The sequence below is a fragment of the Miscanthus floridulus genome, chromosome 19 (assembly GCF_019320115.1).
Source record: "Miscanthus floridulus cultivar M001 chromosome 19, ASM1932011v1, whole genome shotgun sequence".
Lineage (NCBI taxonomy): Eukaryota > Viridiplantae > Streptophyta > Magnoliopsida > Poales > Poaceae > Miscanthus > Miscanthus floridulus.
Genome location: NC_089598.1, coordinates 97252992 through 97275445, shown reverse-complemented (window position 1 = coordinate 97275445; position 22454 = coordinate 97252992). Strand labels below are relative to the sequence as shown.

At 53.8% G+C, this 22454-nt stretch overlaps 2 protein-coding genes across 2 annotated transcripts; one reads left to right on the top strand and one right to left on the bottom strand.

The window, feature by feature from the left end:
- Positions 1-216: 216 nt before the first annotated feature.
- On the bottom strand, positions 217-11592 carry LOC136526904 (glutamate receptor 3.4-like). Its single transcript, XM_066519478.1, has 6 exons — positions 10879-11592; positions 2344-3683; positions 1991-2268; positions 1731-1762; positions 1226-1632; positions 217-1104 (listed from the first exon to the last, which is right to left on the bottom strand). The coding sequence occupies exons 1-6, from the start codon at positions 11132-11134 to the stop codon at positions 646-648; spliced, it is 2772 nt and encodes a 923-aa protein (XP_066375575.1). The 5' UTR covers positions 11135-11592; the 3' UTR covers positions 217-645.
- A 3541-nt stretch (positions 11593-15133) lies between these two features.
- LOC136526439 (RING-H2 finger protein ATL39-like) lies at positions 15134-15706 on the top strand. Its single transcript, XM_066519106.1, has one exon. It carries the CDS (start codon positions 15134-15136, stop codon positions 15704-15706), a length of 573 nt encoding a protein of 190 aa, XP_066375203.1.
- Positions 15707-22454: the final 6748 nt, after the last annotated feature.

The following is a 22454-nucleotide window of genomic DNA, read 5'->3' as shown; positions in this document are numbered from 1 at the left end:
ATTTTGGAGAGTGGGATTGTCTGTTAACAATGCCGTGTTTCGATTCGATGCGCAGGACCAGCGTGGCTACTAGATCATTATGCAGCCTGTTCGGGAGGCCGTATCGTATCGTGGATTATTTACTGTTGACTAATTTGGTGTGAGAGAAAAATACTGTTTCCGACTGGAAATTTACGATCGTTTACGAACAAGCGAACAGGCTGATGGTTTCTCGTGCCCACGCGAGGGTGACCAGATCCGTGTAATAGCCCAACGGCCGATCTGTTCCCACTTTAAAGCTCACTTCTGGGCTTCAGGGTTTCAGAATTCAAGAGCGTTACCCAAATTGCTCATGCCACTTGCATAATCTTGAAGCAGAACCATAAATCAGAGGAAAGCTAAAATGGCGCCTGCCAGAAAAACAATTGAAATAAACCACTTTGCACAGCTTGGAGCAATGGTCAATTGCTGAAAACAGTTTTGTCAAATACAAACAGCTTATATCAGGAACATAAGAAATGGACTCCTAGTATAGATCAAAGCATACCATTACTATTTACATCGATTTGTTTTTGCTTTTGGAGATAACCTAATTCAATACGATTGATAATGAACTTCCCCTGCTTTGCCATATCCATCTGAAGGACAGAAATCTGAAAGATTGTCCTAAGCTGAAGCCACTGACTGAGCATATGAGAATCCAGCAGCTTGGCTATCTTTATCGCTTGATCTTCGTTTCATCGTTTTCATCTCCTCCTTCTTGTCGACAAACTGGATCAGCTCTTTGAAGCTGCCAAGGCGTGATAGCCGCCGCTGTCTTATGACAGGACCAGAAGCGGCTGCGCTGGGCTTGCCAGCAGCTTCAGAACTGGAGTACTGGTTGTACAGCCAGCAGACTCGTATGAAGAATACCAGCAGTGCGAAGACGCATATCAGGGCACACACAAGGAAAAGGCCCCAAAAGCTTCCAAGGCCAAGCCTGGTTGCTCCCACTTGGCTGTCATCTGAGGAGCAACTAGACCGTGAGAACCACTCGTCGTGGATTCTCTGAAGTTGGCCACTCTCTGAAAGTTGAAGGATGGCGGTCGATAAATCTGCAGCAAGTGGGGAGTCTCTCTGGAATGCCTGTAAAGAAAAGCAATGGAGCAGAATAAATCATTTCCGTTACAGTGCCAGACATGGATGTGTGCTTCCCTGAGATGAAGTAAATGAGGGAAGAGAACAAGATAAAGGACAATGAACATACAAAGCCCCATCCTTCCTTTGTGAATTCCTCTCCCACTATTCTGAATTTGCAGTAGTTTGACAGGAAGATATCAATATATGGCTTCTCATCAACAATTGCAGCAACACCGCCGTATTTTGGTCCCCGGTTAAGGGCGTCAGCATATTCCTGGATCGTATTCAGTGGTACCAGTCGAGAGAGAGGAACATTGAAGTTTTCACTCAGGTACCTTTTGGTAAATTTTCCGGCCTGGTATCCAATAGGTAAAGAACTTGAAACCAAACTATCAATCCCTGTAATTCCAGTTGAGATCTGTTGAACTGTGAGGATTGACGTCAAGCTAGCAGTGTAACTTGAAGTGATGATCAGCACAACGAACAACCATATTATCAACACAAACCGCCCAAGTGTGCTTACAGTGTTCTCTCCTGAAGTGAGTTTCTCGTCAAGACGTTTCCATGCATATAGGCAAAGAATCATGGAAGAGTTTATAAGTTAATATCATGGACGCGTCTAGTGGACTTACTATGTGCGAAGAATATTGTTGAGAAGCTAAACCTGAAAGAGAAGCACATATCATCCGTCAATTCCTGAAGTTAGCAACTAAGCATTTAGGGAAAAAAACACCAACAAAATAACAGTAAATCATAAGATGAGCATGAATTGAATAAAGCTAGAAACATTTTTCACCCATAATGGTATTGCCAGTCTGAACTTTGACTCAAACAAGGTAAGGTAAATTAGGACAAAAAACATCCACAAAGTTACAACATGCAACAGACGTACCATAACATTGTTATGACTTGTCGCCTTGGAGAGCCTCGAAATTCCTCATTAGTACGATGTTCAAGAAGCCAAACTACTACACCCACCAAAATAAAAAGAGCAACTGTGACACACCACATCTCCAATGTGAAAGGTTCAAGGAAAGCCCAGGCACTTGAAGTTACGTGTTTCACGGGCGCTACTATCACAAGCCCTGACTCAATATAAGGCTGTGTGTATTCTGCAAGCTGCATTCCATTTCTCACTATAGCAAAGTCGCCTACAGCTGCATCAAGTGACTAAATGAAAATGAAACAAATCAGAGGTCTGACAACAAAATTTTGAAATAGATTGGGACAAGAATGAGAGCATACATTGGCAGCAACCATTCTAATGATGTCAATATAGCTAGGGTTTTTTGTGCCATCCCCAATAGTTTTAAATTGGTAAGGAACTGGGTAAGGAAGCAGTTTAATTGCTGTGTTGAATATCTCGATGCAATAACCACTCATGTTATCTCCTCTGCCTGACACTAATTCCTTAAAGCTTGCTTTAATTGGAACCCCAACTCTCAGAGGTTGGCCAGTGGTTGGGAATACCCATCCCTGAGGCTTAGTAGTGGAATCACCAGGCCATACCACATCATGCAGCTGCTGGGCACTTGTAGATGTATTTCGTGGCATCTGATACAAAATTTCAGGAGCAGCCTTGGAAAGCCCAGAATAGTTAGACCAATAGCCAATCAAGCGGGAGCCAGAGCCAGCAACATTAAGGATATCATACGCTGGGCGTACCAAATTGTGGTCTGAATCAAACTGGACTGGACCTGTAACACCTGTAAAGTTGGTGAGGAGAAGTTGCTGCAGCATCTGCTCACCACCATCAAATATCTTCAGAGTTGATAGATGCAACGTGCTGCCATTTAAATTTTGTAATCTGGGATCTGTTGAGAAGTTGATCTGTTGCCCACTACTGAGAAATTTATTGACAGCACGAGCAACGGCCCAAACCGAGTCATAAGCATAAAAACCATACGAGTTCAAGCCAGAAGTAATATTTCTGTTACGAGCCACATCATTCCATTTAGATATGAACTTATCCTTGGCTTCAGATTCAGGAATGTGCTGACGCAGAACAATTAGTCCCTGAATATGACCCATATCTTTAAGATCTCTATATGTCGAGGAATCAAGGACAGCAGCTAGCCAATCAGTTACTATCCAGACATAGCCACTGGCCATCATTTGGAGGTTCTTAGCTACAGAAAATATTCTCATCCCCGTGTCAGGATTGACATGCACAACCATGACCCTTGATTCCATCATATTTGCTCTAAATAGTACATCATTGATCACGTCTGTATTTGAATTTGGAGGAATAGCTGCTTTATATGAAATCTTTGCCCTCTTTAATGCAAGCGCATCACCGAGGGCTTCCATGCCACCTCGCCCATAATCATCATCAACGAATATAGCAGTCACCCTTTTCCATTGATAGTAATCAACAATGCTAGCAACGGCATTCATTTGGAAGTAGTCACTTATGGTTGTCCTGATGAAGTATGGATACTCTGATGCAGAAAGACTTGGATCTGTAGCCGCAAATGATAGAAGTGGTACATGTAGCTCATTAACAACATGGGAGACGACATGGCCTATCCCGGAGGATTGTGGGCCAATCACCGCAACTACGCTTTTTTCCATTAGCCGCAACGCTGCAACCAAGTAAGGTTTCTATGAATCAGTTCATGCACCGTCAAAGTAGAAGTGACACTTGAGGTACTGAAGTTAATTTCTGATGTCTTTCAAGCCAAGAAAAGATGACAGCTTATTGTACTCGTGCCTATAAAGATCCAACTAATTTTGTCCTTAAACTTTATGCATGTCATGCAAACTTTATTTTCTGATAAAAACAGGAAAACTAGCTGTGATTCAAACAAAGAAACAGTCTCCAATAAACCTATATAGTTTACTTTGTTCTGGTTCTCAAACTTGACAGAAGGAAACAAAGAATCTTGAATGAGAATAAAGTGAGGAATTGGATGCTCCCTAACAGCTGACACATGTTTCCTGCATCCTACAGAATACCTTAACCGATTTCACAAGTTAAGCCATTTGTGGTACCACTCCATCAGTAACAGCTAACACATGTTTCCTGCATCCTATAGAATACCTAACCGATTTCACAAGTTACAGCACCACTCCATCAGTAACAGCTGACACATGTTTCCTGCATCCTACAGAATACCTTAACCGATTTCACAAGTTACGCTATTTGTGGTACCACTCCGTCAGCACTCTTTCTGTCTGTTGCTCTTCTATTACCAGGACAATCGGGTTAGTAGAATTCTTAAGCTATTTTTGCATAGGTAGATCAATATGGATATGGATAAGTGAACGCATAATGAGGGGAACAAGTGGAAGTGATCTAGAGACTAGAGAGTGGTATTTAAGTAGAATGAGGGGTCAGGGTTCATAGGCATCCAAAAGCATGGATGGGGTGTTGACCAAGTGTCAAAAAGTATCTTATTTATTTGAATGTTACAAAAATTACTGATACCGACGATTATCAGTGTCCAATGTATATTCGAGGGGCATCATTATCTGATATGCAAACTTTTGTAAGTATCTGTGCAATCATAGTTCTTCAGAAAGGAATATGTTATTATAAGATACTTTTGATCGACGTAAGACAAACAGAAAAGTTAACATTGTCAAATCATCTTATGAAACACGAGCCGAGTGTTGGAGTATGAGAGTATGTGTATTAGGCCCATGAGGCCCATGTATGACCAATATACATTGCTACCCTCCTTCTAGGGTTAGCCTGATGAAATCACAACTCTAGCATGGTATAGAGCTAGGCTTTCCTCCTCCCCTTCCCCACCCAGCCGCCAGGCGCCGCTGGCCGATTTCTTGCCGCCGCCATGGCTGGCCGCCCTCCCCCTCCCTCCCCAACCTACTTCCAGGCTTTCCCCTCCCTTCCCTACCCGTCCTGGGCCCACGCGAGGGAGAGGGAAGAAGCCGGGAGAGGAAGAGAAGGAAAGGAAGAAGAAGAAGAGAGTGGGGGAAGGAAGAGGGGAGAGGGGGAAGGAGAAGGGGAGAGGGAGGGGGGAAAAGAAGAAGAAGGAGGGGAGGGAGAAAAAGAGGAGGAGGGGGAGGGAGAAGGAGGAAAAGAAGAGGAGGGAGAGCGGAGGAGGAAAGAAAAGAGAGGAGGGAGACGGAGAAAGGAGGAAGGAAGAAGAGGGAGAGGGAGAAGGAAGAATGGAGAGGAAAGGCAGCAGGGAGAGGGATGGAAGAAGGGCAGATGAAGAAGAGCGGCTGCGGCAGGGGCGGGCGCGGGCGCAGGCAGCCACGCCCCTGCCGCTGGGGGCGCGGGGGAGAACCTGGAGCCTTTCTTCTTCCCCGCTCCTCCTCCTCTGCCGCCCTGCCCCTCTCCAGACGGCAGGGGCCAGCTCCGCTCTCGCCGCTGCTCTCGTGGCTGCACGGGCTGCTGCTGCTGACAGCCAGGCCCGGGTGCGGGCGGCCGCCCTCGCTTTGGAGCGCGAGCGCGACGCGGCTGATGCCCTGGCCCGCCAGATCGCTGAGGCGGAGCAACTCCTCGTCCTCCCTACATCCTATGACACCGCGGCCACCTCCTCAGGCTCGACGGGTCACCGCGCGTCTCACACCACGGTCATCTGGCACGACCCGGCCGACCCGCACGTCGCTCAGCTCCACTACCAGGCCGGGGGTGTCCAGAACATCCGACTCCTCGTCCCGGTCGTCCTCGAACCTGAGTCGCCCTCTTACGCCCGCTGGAGGGACCTGGTTCTCCTCACCCTACGCCGCTACGCCCTCGACGACCACGTCCTAGTCGACGCCTCGGTCGCAGTCCAGACCTCATCGTGGCTGCGCCTGGACAGCGTCGTCCTCTCCTGGATTATCGGGACGATCTCCCTGGACCTCCACGACCTCGTCCGCAACTCTGCTGACGCTCGCCGGGCCTGGCTTGCGCTCGAGGGCCAGTTTCTGGGCAATGCCGAAGCCCGGGCCCTGCGTCTCGATGCGAGCTTCCGCACCTTCGTCCAGGGTGACCTCTCCGTTGGCGACTTCTGCCGGCGCATGAAGAGCATGGCGGACTCCCTCGGCGACCTTGGCTGGCCCGTGGAGGACCGCATCCTGGTCCTCAATGTCCTCCGCGGGCTCAGTGACCGCTACGCTCACCTCCGGACGTGGATCACCCGGCAGAGGCCCTTTCCCTCCTTCCTGCAGGTCCGTGACGACCTTGTCATGGAGGAGCTCACTCAGGGCGTCCAGCCAGGGTCCACCTCCACGCCAGGGTCCTCGTCTTCCTCGACTGCCCTGGCCGCTACTCCTCCGGCGCGTTCCCTCGCTCCACCGCCGTCGTCGCTTCTTGGTTCTCCTCCTCCCGGGCCGGGCGGGGGTGGGGGGGGCCGTGGCGGCCGCCGTCGCCGTGGAGGGGGACGTGGGGGCCGCGGAAGCCACCACACACCGGTGCAGTCGCCCTCCGGAGCCCCTACGCCCGCGACCCCACGGGGTGCACCCTGGCCCTCCTTCCACAACCCGTGGTCGGGGCGCATCTACATGTGGCCCTTCCCGGCTCCAGGCGGAGAGCCTCGCCCACCAGCAGCCTTGCTCACTGGAGCTCCTCCAGGGTTTCACTCCCCGTCTGCGTGGGCTCCACTTCCCGGCGCATCTTCGTGGGTGCCACCTCCCGACATCTTGCCCGGGCCTGTCGGTTGGAACCCGGCGGCCTTGGCCAGATCCTTCAGCACCATGGCCTTGACACCGCCTGCTACCGACTGGATTGCCGATTCGGGTGCCACTTACCACACTACTCCAGACCCTGGTATACTCTCTTCTTTTCACCCTCCTTCTTCCTCTCATCCTTCGTCCATCATGGTCGCGAATGGTTCGTGTATTCCAGTTACGTCCGTGGGTGCCGCCGGCACTCATGGTTCCTTTCGTCTTCCTGACATTCTTGTTGCACCCTCTATGGTTCACAACCTTCTTTCTATTCGTCGTTTTACAGCTGACAATTCTTGTTCTGTTGAATTTGACTCTTCCGGTCTTACTGTGAAGGATTTGGCTTCCCGGCGTCCTCTTCTCCGATGTGACAGCACGGGACCCCTTTACACCCTTCGGTTTCCGGCGTCTGCTTCCTCTTCATCGCCGTCTACTTTGTCAGCTGCCTTCGCCGCCACTCCTTCTTCCACCACTTGGCACCGTCGGCTTGGCCATCCTGGACGTGATGCTCTGACGCAGCTTAGTCGCAGTTCCGACATTGGTTGTACTCGGGCTCACGATGAGCACTTGTGTCATGCGTGCCAGCTGGGCCGTCATGTTCGTCTCCCTTTTTGTTCTTCTTCTTCACATGCTACGCATGTGTTTGATCTTGTACACTGCGACCTATGGACATCTCCTGTCATCAGCATTTCTGGGTATAAATACTATCTTGTGGTGGTTGACGATTTCTCGCATTATTCGTGGACTTTCCCTTTGCGTGCGAAGTCGGATACTTTCACCACCCTTCTCCACTTTTTCGCCTGGGTGTCTACTCAGTTCGGCCTCACCATCAAGGCCGTCCAGTGTGACAATGGCCGTGAGTTCGATAACGGCACCTCCCGTGCCTTCTTCCTCTCTCACGGTGTCCAGCTGCGCATGTCTTGCCCGTATACCTCCTCCCAGAACGGCAAGGCCGAGCGCATGATTCGCACCACGAACGACACCATGCGCACCCTTCTGCTCCAGGCGTCGCTTCCTGCTCGCTTCTGGGCAGAGAGTCTGCACACCTCCACCTATCTCCTTAACCGCCTTCCTTCCGCTGCCTGCCCGGCTCCCACACCGCACCACGCTCTCTTCGGTACCCCTCCTCGGTATGACCACCTTCGTGTCTTCGGGTGTGCGTGTTACCCTAACACCACTGCCACCGCTCCCCACAAGCTGGCTCCCCGTTCCGCTCTGTGTGTCTTCCTTGGGTACTCCCCGGATCACAAGGGGTACCGGTGCTTTGACCTCACCTCCCGTCGGGTCATCATCTCTCGCCATGTGGTGTTTGATGAGTCTGTCTTTCCCTTCTCCACCACCACCACCCCATCTCCCACCCCCGATCCGGACCCCTTCTCTTTGTTTCCCACTGACACGGTGGTCCAGCCACTTTTACCGCTGTCTCCTGCAGGTACTGTTTCCCCGTGCCCCTCGCCGGGCCCGTGCCCCCGCTCGCCACCCACCAGTGACGCCCCTGGCCCTGCGCCCTGCCCGGGTCCGGAGGCGTCGCCCTCCGGAGCTGCTCCTGCCCCTACGTCCGCAGCGGGTACGGAGACGCCGCCTGTCGCACCTCCTGCGCGTTTCGCCCAGCCGGTGCACGTCTACCGGCGCCGTGTGCCGGCGGCACCGCTGCCTCCGGCATCACCGGGGTCCCCTTCTCCACTGGTGACGCCTACACCACCGGTGGCCCCTTCTCCGTCGGCGACCCCTACACCGCCGCCGCCGCCTCAGGCTACCCGTGTCGTGTCACCGGTGTACCACCCGCAACTCCTTCACCGACACCCGCGACATGTTCACCCTATGGTGACGCGACACGCGGCTGGAACCCTGCGGCCCCGGGCTCTCGCGACGATGCCCGACGACTCGCAGATCTCTCCTGTACCCTCTTCCGTTCGCGACGCCTTGTCGGACCCTCATTGGCGCCGCGCGATGGAAGAGGAGTACGCGGCTCTCCTCGCCAACCAGACATGGGATCTGGTGCCCCGTCCACCCGGATCCAACGTTGTCACCGGGAAGTGGATCTGGACACACAAGCGGCGGGCTGATGGTTCCCTTGAGAGGTACAAGGCTCGCTGGGTTCTCCGGGGTTTCACTCAGCGCCCTGGAGTCGATTATGATGAGACTTTCAGCCCCGTGGTGAAGCCGGCCACCGTACGCACAGTGCTCTCACTGGCTCTCAGTCGTTCTTGGCCCGTGCATCAGCTGGACGTCAAAAATGCCTTTCTCCACGGGACTCTCACCGAGACGGTCTACTGCAGCCAGCCAGCGGGGTTTGTTGACTCTTCTCGTCCGGACATGGTCTGCCGGCTCAACAAGTCTCTCTACGGGCTCAAGCAGGCCCCCCGGGCGTGGTATTCTCGGTTTGCTGCTTTCTTGCTGACACTGGGGTTTGTGGAGGCCAAGTCAGATACGTCCCTGTTTATCTATCACCATGGAGCTGAGACTGCCTATCTGCTGCTCTACGTTGATGATATTGTCCTCACAGCCTCCAGTCCGTCCTTACTCAGCCGTGTCATCGCCTCTCTTCACCAGGAGTTTGCTATGAAGGATCTTGGTGTGCTCCACCACTTCCTCGGGGTCACTGTTGAGCCTCGCCCCACCGGCCTTCTCCTTCACCAGCGGCAGTACACTCTTGATATCCTGGAGCGTGCTGGGATGACTAACTGCAAGCCCTGCTCTACTCCAGTTGACACACAGGGCAAGCTGTCAGAGGCCGTGGGAACCGCCGTGGCAGACCCCACTGCTTACCGGAGTCTTGCAGGTGCCCTTCAGTACCTTACCTTCACCAGGCCAGACATCACCTATGCCGTACAGCAGATATGCCTTCACATGCATGATCCCCGAGAGCCTCACCTCACTGCGCTCAAGCGCCTCCTCCGCTACCTCCGCGGCACTGTCGACCACGGCTTACTCCTTCAGCGGTCTTCCTCCACCGAGCTCGTTGTCTACACTGACGCCGACTGGGCCGGGTGTCCGGACACTCGGCGCTCTACCTCAGGCTACGCTGTCTTTCTGGGCGGCAACCTGGTGTCCTGGTCGTCCAAGCGCCAGCCGGTGGTCTCCCGATCCAGTGCCGAGGCGGAATACCGAGCTGTCGCTAACGGCGTGGCTGAGGCCTCCTGGCTCCGACAGCTCCTTGCCGAGCTCCACAGCCCTCTCTCCCGGAGCACGCTGGTCTACTGCGACAACGTCAGTGCGGTGTACCTCTCCACCAACCCTGTGCAGCACCAACGGACCAAGCATGTGGAGATCGACCTACACTTTGTCCGTGATCGGGTTGCTATCGGCGATGTTCGGGTCCTCCACGTCCCGACCACCTCCCAGTTTGCCGACATCTTCACCAAGGGCCTCCCGTCATCGACCTTCACCGAGTTTCGCTCCAGCCTCAACATCATTGGTGGCTAGTTGCGTCTGTGGGGGGGGATCGTGTGATCGTGTGTGCTTCTTTTCATGACCAGTCTGTAACTCCGCTGCGCCGGTAGTTCAGACTGCGGGGGGGTGTTGGAGTATGAGAGTATGTGTATTAGGCCCATGAGGCCCATGTATGACCAATATACATTGCTACCCTCCTTCTAGGGTTAGCCTGATGAAATCACAACTCTAGCACCGAGCAATTATTAAGAATATAAAAATCCGACCAGTAGGAGTACCTGGCTTAGTTTGACTAAACCAATAATACAGTGGGACTGAATAGTCCCCTCCCATCCGCCTCCTATGTTTTTGCCGGCAGTAAAGTTCTCTCTTGGATCAGTCAAGATTTTGTTCAGGTTTTAGACGAACAATCAACTTTTTTGAACATGGATAATAATAAGATAGACATTGCCCCCTCTTTTATGCTTTACTGATAATAAGTATAACGATGAAACAGTAGGATTAAGACTACTGTTACAGCTGCTGGCTATAATATTTCCTCAAAACTTTGAAACAGCTCTGTATCCAAAAAGGCCTCAATATTTCCATTTCCGCTGCTACCTCTGCAGTAATTATAATTCTTAACTATAAAAAAAGGGAAAAAAACTACTTTTTTTTGAAAGACAAAAACAACAACATCTTGACACATGGACATGCCTACACGAGCAACTGAAGCTTCGCCAAACAAAAAAAAAAAGCCACTGACAGAGGGGGAAACGAAAACCCAACCTTCGATGGTCCCAAGAAAGCCGCTGCAGTTGGTGTCCTGGGGCACCAAATTGAGCTGGGTCCCCGGGAGGACCTTGCCGTCCGCGTTGACGTCATCGACGGCGAGCTCGATGGCGAGCTGCGCCGCGCGGCCAATTGTGGAGTCGTACGTGAAGAGAGCGCCGACGGTCACCTCGCTCGGCCGCGCCCCCGCCGCCGACGCCGCCCGCGCGGCGGCAAGCGCCAAGATCAGAATCACCAACTGAGCCGCGCCCATTACCCGGAATTCAAGCGGCACTAGAGGCTAGAGCACGGCGCGGGCCGGAACCTTGGTACCAACCGCATCAGTCAGTTCGGAGAGGAGGAATGACTGAATGAGAAGCGCTGGGAGGATGAGGGGCAGCGACGGCTGGTTCTGGGTGGAGCTATGGTATCGTCGCAAAGCAAGATTCTGGTTTTTGAGGTGGGCAAGGAAGGAGGACGGTGAAGAGGACAACTGGTGAGGAGCCGAGCTCTCTCCCTCGCCGCGGGATGCCGGGATGAGGCTTTGAGGAGCCGACGCACTGTACCGGAGCTGACTCCGAGTCTCCGAACTCTGGGGACTGTATGGGATCTGAATCCGAACTCGGAAGTCGGAATGCGTAGGTGTGAAGTCACGCATGACCCAAGCGCGCACAGCAGAGAGACAGCGAGCGCCGAGCGAGATGGAGATTGGGGAGGTTGAGGGTGAATGAATGGGTGATGCTACCGCGCGGGCGCGACGGAGACGGGAAGGAAGGAATTTTGTCGTCACGGACGTCGGACCCAGGCGAGAAAGATCTTTTTTTTTTCGTGCCAAGTCGCAGCCAGGTCCGTCGGTGGACAGCGTCTCCATGGACTTCGCTGGTTGGTTTCAACCAGCCCAAACCAGTCAACCAACAGTGTTTTTCTCTCACATAAAACTAGCACCAGTCAATCCAAACCAGCCTAGAAACCAACCAGCGAACAGGCTGAACAATTCTGATCTCTCTGAGTGATAGCATGGAAATCAAGGCCCTTTGCTAACATTTGTTTTTCTTTCCCTTGAGAACTACCAAAACTTGTCCACATTTCACATCTGGCTGACATATGTTGACAAAACTTTTTAATAACTTCTGCTTCACAGACCTCTGTCATGGCCAATTTTAATAACAAACCAACCAAGTCTTGAATTTGCTCAATCTCATCATTTGTCCTGCTCATGCATAGCCCTACCGTTCTCCACAAGTGATTGCATAGCCCTACCGTTAGCCCTTTCTTTGCAACATTGTTTCAACCATGCGTCGACCACCTATTGGTCAATGAGGCGAGCGCCAATGGGCACTAGGACTTGTGCACCGTTCCCATGCCAGGATAGTCCAGGGCTCACTCCTTCCCCGTGCTTGCACTACAACACTGGAACACCTCCATTGTTGAGTCACGATACATCACCCAGTGGACTGCCAAGATGTTGACCTATAAGCGCCACCACATCTAGAAAGGAGCACACATTGCCTGACGTTCACGTCTTCGGCGTTGTTAGTGATGAAGGTCACACACACATGTGTGTGCACGTGTCCCCTGGTACCACTGAAGTTGAGTTTGGCGTGAACAAGAACTAACAGCGGAAGCAGATCTGTCCACACTTCACGTTGTGGATCCGGGTCCTGAAAGTCCTTGGTTCGTTGTACTCCGAGTCCACCGATGGAGCCTTTTCACGCTGGTGCTGACTATTTTGCCCTCAAATATTTTGAAACATTTGTAAAATCCTAATTTGAGTTAAGGACAAAGTGGCGTGCCTCTGCCGTAAACAACTCCTATACACATGGAAAGACAACTAATGCCTATTTCACTCTCTTCTACGGAGTAACCTTCCTTGGCATTATTTCCATTTTTGGGCATGCAACTTTTAATACTTATTCAAACCTTTTCCACGCTAGCATTCTATATATTCTACATGGATAACGGTATCAAAGAAAAATAATATAGTCGGCCTATGTTGTTCCAGCGGAAAATAAACATTGCCTAAGGAGGTGTTTTTTTCCTAACTAGTGGAGTCAAAGCCATACCGCTCCGCTGCTCAAGTGTCGTGGCTCTCGCCACATCCGTAGTTCCTTACCACCGCAGTTGTCGTGATCTCGTCTCGCCGCTGCCAACATTCTAGCCTTCCATCCGTGATGGCTACCTTGTCAACATCTAATAAGCACAAATTTTGGCATTGTTGTTCCGGCTTTCAAATTCATGGTGTTGATCTTTAAAGAAAATATGGCATCACCCTCGTCGATCTAACCTCCATCACCAGCGCTGTCTTTGTGGTTCGAGCTTGAATCTTCGGCATGCCCTCATCTCACCTCACCTACAAAGTCATAGTTGTTTTAGATTCGATCCATAACGACATCCACTATTATAAACGATTTTTTAGAGATGTACCAATTTTCTTTATCCAAGGTTGTATCATGAACTACGTCTAAAAGTGGGTCTAGAGACTGACTGCCCATAGAGATCAATTTCTATAGTCAATTGCATTTTTAGAGGCGGTTGGTGTTTGTAATTGCCTCTAGAAATACTATTTACATGAGCCGCTTGTGCTACAAACTGCCTCTAAAAATAAAACCATTTCTTGAGGTGATTGATAGAAATAGCATTTCTAAGGGTAATCATACATTGACCGCCTTTAAAAATCAATCTGGCCTATTATCTCGAATACCTAATCTATAGACTTTATAGGCACCAAACCCGCGGGTCTTTTACTCTCTTGCCTCTCTATCTTTTCTTTAACCACAATAGCCACCAAAGGCCTCTCACCCACTCTCTTCTATCCACTCAGCATATCCACCCATGTCTCTATCTTCTCTTTACTCCACATATGACCTCTCTTTTCTCTACCCTACAATAGGGGCCTCGACTGATAGGCTTAGAGTGATAGCACGATGGGGCCTCGACGAAGTGGTTCAGATGGCGGCGTAGTGGGGCCATGTTGAGTGTATTAGGTAGGAAGGTGCTTCACCTTGGCGGATCCGATGGGAGAAGGGCTCGGCCATGACGGATCTGGCTGAGTGAAGTGCTTGCCACAGTAGGCAGTTAGGTACAACCAATTTGATGGCCAGCCACAAAAAATCTTACTCATCCAAAATGGACGTGAACGGCTAGCGAATGGCAATGGTGTTATGCATATGGTCATCGTGCATCTTTTTTATAAAAGTCGGTTTCTATAGATGAACCACTCCGCCTCTAGAAATTCAATTTTTAGCTGCGGTCTTGTAGCCACAGCTGACGAAACCGATTTTATTTGATCGATAGTGCAAGTCGGTTTTGTAGTATAGTGATCATCATCCCGTACGTCGTTGTCGTCGGCATGGTCGAGCTCCGTGCTTGCCGCTTCAGTGCATGTCTTGTTCATTGCCTCAATTTGATCCATGCTTTTCTTGAAGTCAAACACTTGAGGTGCTGCAAGCCCTGCGCAGCTCCAGCACCATGGTTGCCGTAGGTGTTTGTCTAGGCAAGGACGGGCAATGCATGGTAACGGCGCCGATGGCCTTGAGCTCTGCGCTTTAGCTCTAAGCATGCAACAACGGCGGCGAGCATTCTGACTCCAGGCAGCCTGTAGAGGCTAAAGCTAGCTTTGCAGTCTAGAGGACTGTAAACTTACAGTTGATTTATTTGATTTACTTCTCCCAAACAAACAATGACAGAGAATGAACACATTTTAATTACACTGGTAGGTTGTGCACATGCAAATACAAGTGTGGAGTGGTTTTTTACACTTGTAAGTGATTATTATTTATTACTATGCGTCCAGACATGGCCTACGAGAGTTAATAATCATATCATTGATAATGGTAACATGAGAAAGCACTGTGCATAAGATTTTGCACTATATACCTTAGAAGAATTGCGCGCTGATGACGACGTTGGTAAATTTGGTTTTAATCCTAGAAAAACACTACAACTTGTGTTTAACCTATTCGGTCGTCAATGTGGACCGGATGTCACCTTGGACATTGGCTGCTTCTCCTCCACACGTTGGCTACTTCTCCTCCACACGTTCTATCTGCGTCCTAATGTTCATCTCGTTTCGATCGCACTTCACCCATCCCAGTATATATTCTAGTATCTATCTACATGTTGATGACTCAGTTTTTTGTTACCTTGTAGATAGAATCATCGTACCATCGCACACATATACGGCTGGGGATCAGCGTTATATAGCACTAGTAACACCAGAAAAGGCTAGCTCCTAGCTTAGCTGCAGGGTTAATCCTAATTATATATATCCACCATGGACGACGCTGTGCGGACTGCTGGTGCTGGCCCTAGCACTGCGCGGTGGGGCCGCCGCTCGACTCTCCTTCTGACGTGGTCGCTGGCCGAGCTCGTGACCATCTTGGTGTACGCCTTCGCCGGCCGGCTCTGGGGCTTCGTCGTCGCCGGCGTGCTCCTTGCGCTCGTGTTCATCTTCACGTGCTACTACCTGCGGCGCTCGAGGGGGTCGGAGGAGTCAACGGTGGGGCAGCAGCCTGCTGAGCCACGACCGCACCAGCTGCAGGCCAACGGCGGCGTTGGCCTCAGCCAGGGGGACATCAAGGCCATCCCAGCGTTCGAGTACCGCGCGGCGGACAGCGGCGGCTCAGGGCCGTCGTCGTCCTCCTCCGCGGAGGAGTGCGCGGTGTGCATCAGCGTCTTGCGGGACGGGGAGACGGTGAGGAGGCTGCCGGCGTGCGGCCACGCGTTCCATGCGCGGTGCATCAACGGGTGGCTGCGTGGGCATGCCACCTGCCCGATCTGCCGTGCCGGCATCAAGGTCGTCGCCGGCGACGACGGCGAGCCATCCCCAGTGGCGGCGGCTGTGTAGTACAGTATGTTGGTCACATTTGTGATTTGTTTCCTAGTATATCTCATACTAGTGACATGTTAGTAGTTCTTGCTTTGACTTTTGTCGGTGTTTTGGACCGGGGGATCCTCAACCAACTAGTAAATTTATACTGCGTGTTCCCGATCCCGGATGGTGATGCAAAGAGACATAAGGCTTATACTGGTTCAGGCAATCGGTGCCCTACATCTAGTCCGAGAGATCGATCTTGTATTCATTGCACCGAGGTGCTTGTAGTAGGGGGTTACAAGCTGGGTGAGAGAGGGAGCTAGTCCCAGGTCTCGACACGGAGTGATGCGGGCTACTTAAGACGTTGCTCTCAGACAGCGAGGGAGTATGCGTGTTACAGGGTGTTGTTTTTGTGTGTGTCTGTGTTCCCCCCGCTAGAAATGGCCCAAGTCCTTTCCTTTTATAATTGGAGGGGGGCCAGGGTAGTACGTGTGCTAACTATACGACGTCGTGCGAACGGAGGCGGCGTGTCCGAGCCCTGTAGCCTGTTCCTGTGGCAGCGTGGTCGTCGGAGTGGTCCGTCCTTGAAGCGCTGGGGCGACGTGCTGGTCACATCCGATCCTATGCGTCATGGGAGCTCTAGGGCTACCTCAAAGCGGGCGCGGCAGTCAGCGTGCGGGTCGCTGTGGGTTGACTGCGCGCGAGGCCGAGGCTCGGTTGGTGCCAAGGCCGAACCATGGTGGGGGTCTCGGCAGACGTGAATCTCGAGATGACCGAGGCCCTGACATAGGATGCCGAGGCTCGAAGGGAGCGGTCGATCTGGTACGCTGGTTCGGAGGCGATGATGACCCGGGTTAGACTTCCCATGCCGCGTTGTCTTCGGGGCGGGTGTTACGGGGCACAGCGTAGCGCCGGCGCTGATCGTGGGCACAGCGCCAGAACACAGTGGCCGGTAATCCCCGCCGTGCCTTGTCGTAGCCGGTATGGTGTTGATGCGACTCCTTGTCCCATCGGCCACTCCGTGGTGTCGAGCCGTCGTCTGGCTGAGCTTGCGGGAGTGGTTGACGCATTAATAGGACGTGACATGCTGTCGGGAAGACTGGTTGAGGCGGGAGCGACGGGTTATTGACAAGCCAGCCTCGGGCGATACGGAGAGTAGCTGTCTCATTCGGGGCTGTACGCACGGGGCCTCGGGCGAGACGGAGATTGGGCTCCTTGCCGAGGCCTCCCGCGAGAGGCCTCGCGCGAGGCGGGGATTTCGTCAGGGTGTCGAGATCTCCCGTGCGAGGCCTCAGGCGAGGCGGAGAGCCGGTGGGCTCGGACGGGGCTGGTGGTGAACCTATGGCTTACCTTCTGGCTTTGTTATTGATGGAATTTATGTGACTCTTTTGGTGTATGTTCGGGGTACCCCGTTTTATGGTACCCGACAGTAGCCCCTAAGCCTTAGGGGGAGTGCGTGCATTCTCCCTGAGGGTTTGTCGAGACTTAGCTTGCAGCCGCTCCTGTAGGGATTGCGTTTCATTTCTTGAGGTTTCGGTGGGTGCGCGCGAGCGCACCCGCCGGGTGTAGCCCCCGAGTCCCTGGAGGAGTGGATTTTACTCCTCCAGGAGCTTTTTTTGTGTTTGAGTGAGGAGTTTTTATCGTATTTGCCGAGCCCATAAGTGTGAGTTCGGGTCGCGGGGTTTCGGCAAGGTCGCAGGGAGAGCCCCCGAGCCTCTGCACGAAGCAAGAGGGCGGTCAGGGGTACCCTTGACTTTTTGTGCGACCCTCATGCTTCCTTTTCGCTCGGAAGGAGGGGTGGAATGTGCTAGGCTACCCTCGGTGGGCATGAGCGATGACACTTTCGGTGAGCTGTTATCGGGTAAGTCCGAGTGGAGGCCCGTGCCTCGTTCACTAAGGGACGGCTAGTCGTCTAGAGACACGCTCCAAGAGCACCGGAGGGTTTCTCTAGTGGGTGCCGAGGCCGTTCGCTGGGCCCCGGTGGCTCGGTGCCTCCCTACGGTGGGATCCCATTCAGAGACCTCCCTGTCGGTCTCGGACATGACTTAGGACGCCCTGAGCAATCATTTGCTCAGGCCTTGGCCATACGTGGGCTCACCCATAGTCGTCCCTGACTCTGTTGCCCTGGGGCGGCTGTCGAAACCCTAGGTGGCCCAGCCTTCGAACCCCTGGACCATAACGGGCTCGGTGCCCTTTATTGTGTTTGTAACGAGACTTCTAGCGTGGGCTTAGGTCGTTTGTCTTTGTCTTAGGTGTAGAAGGAGCCCCCGAGCCTCCACCCAGAGCGAGAGGGCGGTCAGGGGTCCCCCTGGCTTTTTTGCTCGGCCCTCACATATCCTTTTCGTTCGGATGAAGGGGTTGTTTGCCGAGCCTATTCGGGTGCGAGCCTGGGCCGCTGGTCTCGGCAAGGTTGCAGGAAGAGCCCCCTAGCCTCTGCACGGAGCGAGAGGGCCGTCGGGAGTTCCCCTGGCTTTTTGTACGCCCCTCGCGTGTGAGGGTTTGTTTGCCGAGGCCCCCTTGGATGCGAGCCTGGGTTGTGGGGTCTCGGCATATCTACAGAAAGGGCTCCCTAGCCTCTGCATGGAGCGAGAGGGCTGTCAGGAGCTCCCCTGACTTTTTGTATGACCCTCACGCTTCATTTTCACTCAGAAGGAGGGGTTGTTTTGCCGAGCCCTCTCGAGTGCGAGCCGGGGTCGCTAGGTCTCGGCAAGGTTGCAGGAAGAGCCCCTTAGCCTCTGCATGGAGCAAGAGGTCCATCAGGGGTTCCCCTGGCTTTTCGTACGACCCTCATGCTTCCTTTTCGCTCGGAAGGAGGGGTGGAATGTGCCAGGCTATCCTCGGTGGGCATGAGCGGTGGCACTTCCGGTGAGCTGTTATCGGGTAAGTCCGAGTGGAGGCCCGTGCCCCGTTTGCTAGGGGATGGCTAGTAGTCTAGAGACGCACTCTAAGAGTACCAAAGGGTTTCTCTAGTGGGTGCCGAGGCCGTTCGCTGGGCCTCGGTGGCTCGGTGCCTCCCTACGGTGGGATCCCATTCAGAGACCTCCCTGTCGGTCTCGGACACGACTTAGGGAGTTCCAAGCATTTTGCTTTCTTGGGCCTCGGCCCCGAGTGGGCTCACCCATGGTCGTCCCTGACTCTATTGCCCTGGGGCGGCTGTCGAAACCCCTAGGGGCCCAGCCTTCGAACCCCTGGACCATAATAGGCTCGGTGCCCGGTTCCTTCATCTGGAAAGGATAGGGCAAGGGGAATATCTTCCCCATCGGCTTGGCAACAGTTGGCGCGCCTTTTGAGGCAGTTTTCTAGGAGACGGAACGACGCCTGCTGCCGTAGTGGTCGGGCGCAATGTGGTGTCAGCAGATGGGACGTAACTGTTCCTGCAATTAATGAGGAAAAGGTAGACACATGGGCGGTAAAATCGGATCGGGGTTAACCGCGCCGGATCCGGGGGAAACTTCCCTGATCTCATCGCCCGTCCATTTCGCCTTTGCCCTACATAAATACGCAATGAGCCTCACCCCTCCCCACCTTACCTTGCCTGCGTTAGCTCTACCCCCATCGAGCCATCGCTAGAGCAGCGGCACCGGTAAGAAGAAGGGAGAAGGACGAGCCAGGGAGAGAGAGAGAGAGAAACTCACCGCCGCATTCGAACCCTCCACCGCACTCATGGCCGATGACATCATTGTCATCGAGACAAACCCCTGGGATCCATCTGACATCACCGTGGAGACGTTTCAGTCGCACGTCGATGGCGGACTCTTTCGTCCGGTGATGGACCCCAACAGGCCGGAGTGGATCGCTCCGTCAGGTGAGCCAGAGCCGAGGCCTCACGACGGTTACGTCGTGAGCTTTGTCTCCTTTCACGAGCGTGGCCTCGGTGTTCCGGTGGATCGGTTTATGCGGGCGCTCCCACGCTATTATGGCATGGAGCTCCACAACTTCAACCCCAACTCCATCGCGTAGGCGGCCATCTTCATCGCTGTCTACGAGGGGTACTTGGGGATTGCTCCCCATTGGGAGTTGTGGCTCCATCTCTTCTGAGCGGGGCATACCACTAAGTCGACAGGCACGTCGGGCATGAGGAAGGTGGTGAGGGCCGGTGGCTGCACTCTCCAAGTGTGTCAGGACCGCCAGCACCTCTACATCCCGACCCAGCTCGCGTCATCCAATCGTCGATGGTACACGAGCTGGTTCTATCTTCACAACGACGACGACAGACTTCCCCCCTACACTGGGCGGATTGTGGGGAGCTGCCCGGAGAGGTGGAAGTACGGCGTCCTGAGGGAGGATCAGCCCAAGCTGTAGCCACTTCTGGAGGGGCTGGAGAGGCTATGGGGCCATGGCCTTACTGTGGCCATGGTCGTGGCTGCCTTCCACCGCTGGAGGGTGCTGCCGCTGATGTCTTGGCGGTGACGCCTGTTCGAGATGAGGCCGGGTGAGCCAAACGAGGGCATCTGGATGTCCTCCTCCACCCTTTTCGACGAGAAAATTCTTCGCCGGGTGGGGGAGACGGTGGAGGCGAAGCTGAGGGGCGGCAACCTGACCACCATCGTGATGCGCCCGTCGTGGGGGTTCCTTTCGCTGGTAAGTTGCACGCCGCTGTAGCCCCCGAGCCTTCTCCGTTTCTCCTTACTTCTCGTTCCCTTATGCGCGTTCGCTGTTCCTGTAGGGGATGAGGGACATGCGCGCCTCTCTGCCGCCCGTTCCCGAGGACGCGAGGCGGCGAGCGATCAACCGGGCGCACGCTGAGGCGCAGAAAAAGCAGAAGGACGCCAAGGCGGCGAAGTGCACGAAGAAGATCCTCGCGCGTGAGGAACTGGATAAGCGCCGCCGCCAACAAAGGAAGGATGGTCTCCCATTGGAGGAGTCCCCGTCGCCGTCGATATCGATGGACGCCTCGGACGGGGATGACGAGGGCGAGATGGGGCAGGGTCCCTTAGACCATCTCCCTGATGTAGGGGAGACGGTGCCCGGGGCGTTGGCAAGCAGCTCGGCGCTCCTAGGAGGAGGAGGAGGAGGACCTGCCCCGGGGTCGGCGGTTGCCCGCCTCAGGGCCAAGCCGACACGCCCGAGGAGCAGACGTTGGGCAAGCGTGCCGTCAGCCCGGTGGGCTCGGCGACAGTGGTGGAGCAGGTGGCGGCGGGGGCAACGCAACTGCCCCCGCAGAGGACTGATGGGGCGCCGGGGTCCGTCGAGGGTTTGGCGTAGGAATTTTTTCGAAAGACGACTAAAAAATGGTGCGTGGGACTTAGAGGGATTCCCCCATCTAGCCCCCGAGGGAGATTCGGTTATGCGGAGGCAGAGCCGAGTCTCCCTTATAGTGTCATCGTATTGCCGAGACCAACGATAGGCTCGGGGGGGGGGGTTCTCGAAAAATTAGAACAACTAAAGAACGCTTTTCAATTGTATTCCGAGAAACAATATATACAATGCTTGGAATTTTAAGGGTAAAAGCGACGTAGTTGTTCTATATTCCAAGCGTTGTTGAAGATTGCGCCCTTCTCGTTGGCTAGCTTGTAGGTTCTGAGCTTCAGCACTTGGGCGATGATGTACGGTCCTTCCCATGGCGGGGTCAGCTTGTGGCGACCCTTGTTGCTCTGCGCCAGCCTCAACACCAGGTCGCCTACCTTTAAGTCTCGGCTTCGGATGCGCCGGGCCTGATAGCTCCGTAGGTTTGCTGGTATTTAGCCGAGTGCAGCAGCGCGATGTCTCGGGCTTCCTCCAGTTGATCGAGGGCGTCCTCTCGGGTGGTGTGGTTGCTTTGTTCGTTATATGCCTATAGCCTTGGGGAACCATATTCCAAGTCAGTGGGGAGGATGGCCTCGGCCCCATAGACCAGGAAGAAAGGCGTGAACCCCGTGGCTCGACTTGGAGTGTTCCTCAGGCTCTAGATGACCGATGGGAGTTCGGCGAGCCATTTCTTGCCAAACTTCTTCAACCGGTTGTAAATTCTTGGCTTGAGGCCTTGTAGGATCATGCCGTTGGCACGTTCTACTTGGCCGTTGGTCCTTGGGTGTCCTACGGCCGACTAGGCCACACGGATGTGGTGGTCATCGTAGAACGTCAAGAATTTTTTGCCGATGAACTGTGTCCCGTTGTCGGTGATGATGGTGTTAGGGACCCCGAACCTGTGGATAATGTTAGTGAAGAACAGCACTGCTTGCTCGGATTTGATTCGATTGATCGGACGAGCCTCGATCCATTTGGAGAACTTATCGATTGCTACCAGCAGATGGGTGTAGCCCCCGGGGGCCTTTTGCAGAGGCCCGACCATGTCGAGCCCCCACACGGCGAACGGCCACGTAATGGGGATGGTTTGGAGGGCCAGGGCCGGGAGGTGCGTCTGCCGAGCATAGTACTGGCATCATTCGCAGAAGCGTACTAGCTTAGTGGCGTCGGCAACCGCCGTCGGCTAGTAGAACCCTTGACGGAAAGTGTTTCCGACGAGCGTCCGAGGCGCCGCATGGTGCCTGCAGGCCCCTGCGTGCAAGTCCCAAAGCAGGGCTTGGCCTGCCTCGATGGTGATGCATCGTTGGAGGACACCGGAGGGACTTCGCCTGTACAATTCGCCATTGCAGAGGACGTATGTCTTGGCTCGCCGCGCAAGCCGTTGGGCTTCAGTCCTGTCACTAGGAAGCTCTCCCCGAGCGAGCCAATCAAGGAACGGGATTCATCAGTCCGCGTCCTGGTCGGCCTGGGGAGGCCCGGTGTTGACTTCCATGACCTCGGGCTTGGTCGAGAGAGTCTCGGCAGCAGGGGGGGCGTCGAGCCCTGTGGTGGTTTC

Bases quoted from the DNA above. Each gene is read 5' to 3' on its own strand.
- LOC136526904 (XM_066519478.1), bottom strand. From the start codon at position 11,134: ATGGGCGCGGCTCAGTTGGTGATTCTGATCTTGGCGCTTGCCGCCGCG. The intron at 1,763-1,990 runs GTACGTCTGTTG...CTTCTCTTTCAG, and splicing joins CAAGTCATAACAATGTTATG to GTTTAGCTTCTCAACAATAT. The intron at 1,105-1,225 runs GTATGTTCATTG...TTTTCTTTACAG, and splicing joins CAAAGGAAGGATGGGGCTTT to GCATTCCAGAGAGACTCCCC.
- LOC136526439 (XM_066519106.1), top strand. From the start codon at position 15,134: ATGGACGACGCTGTGCGGACTGCTGGTGCTGGCCCTAGCACTGCGCGG.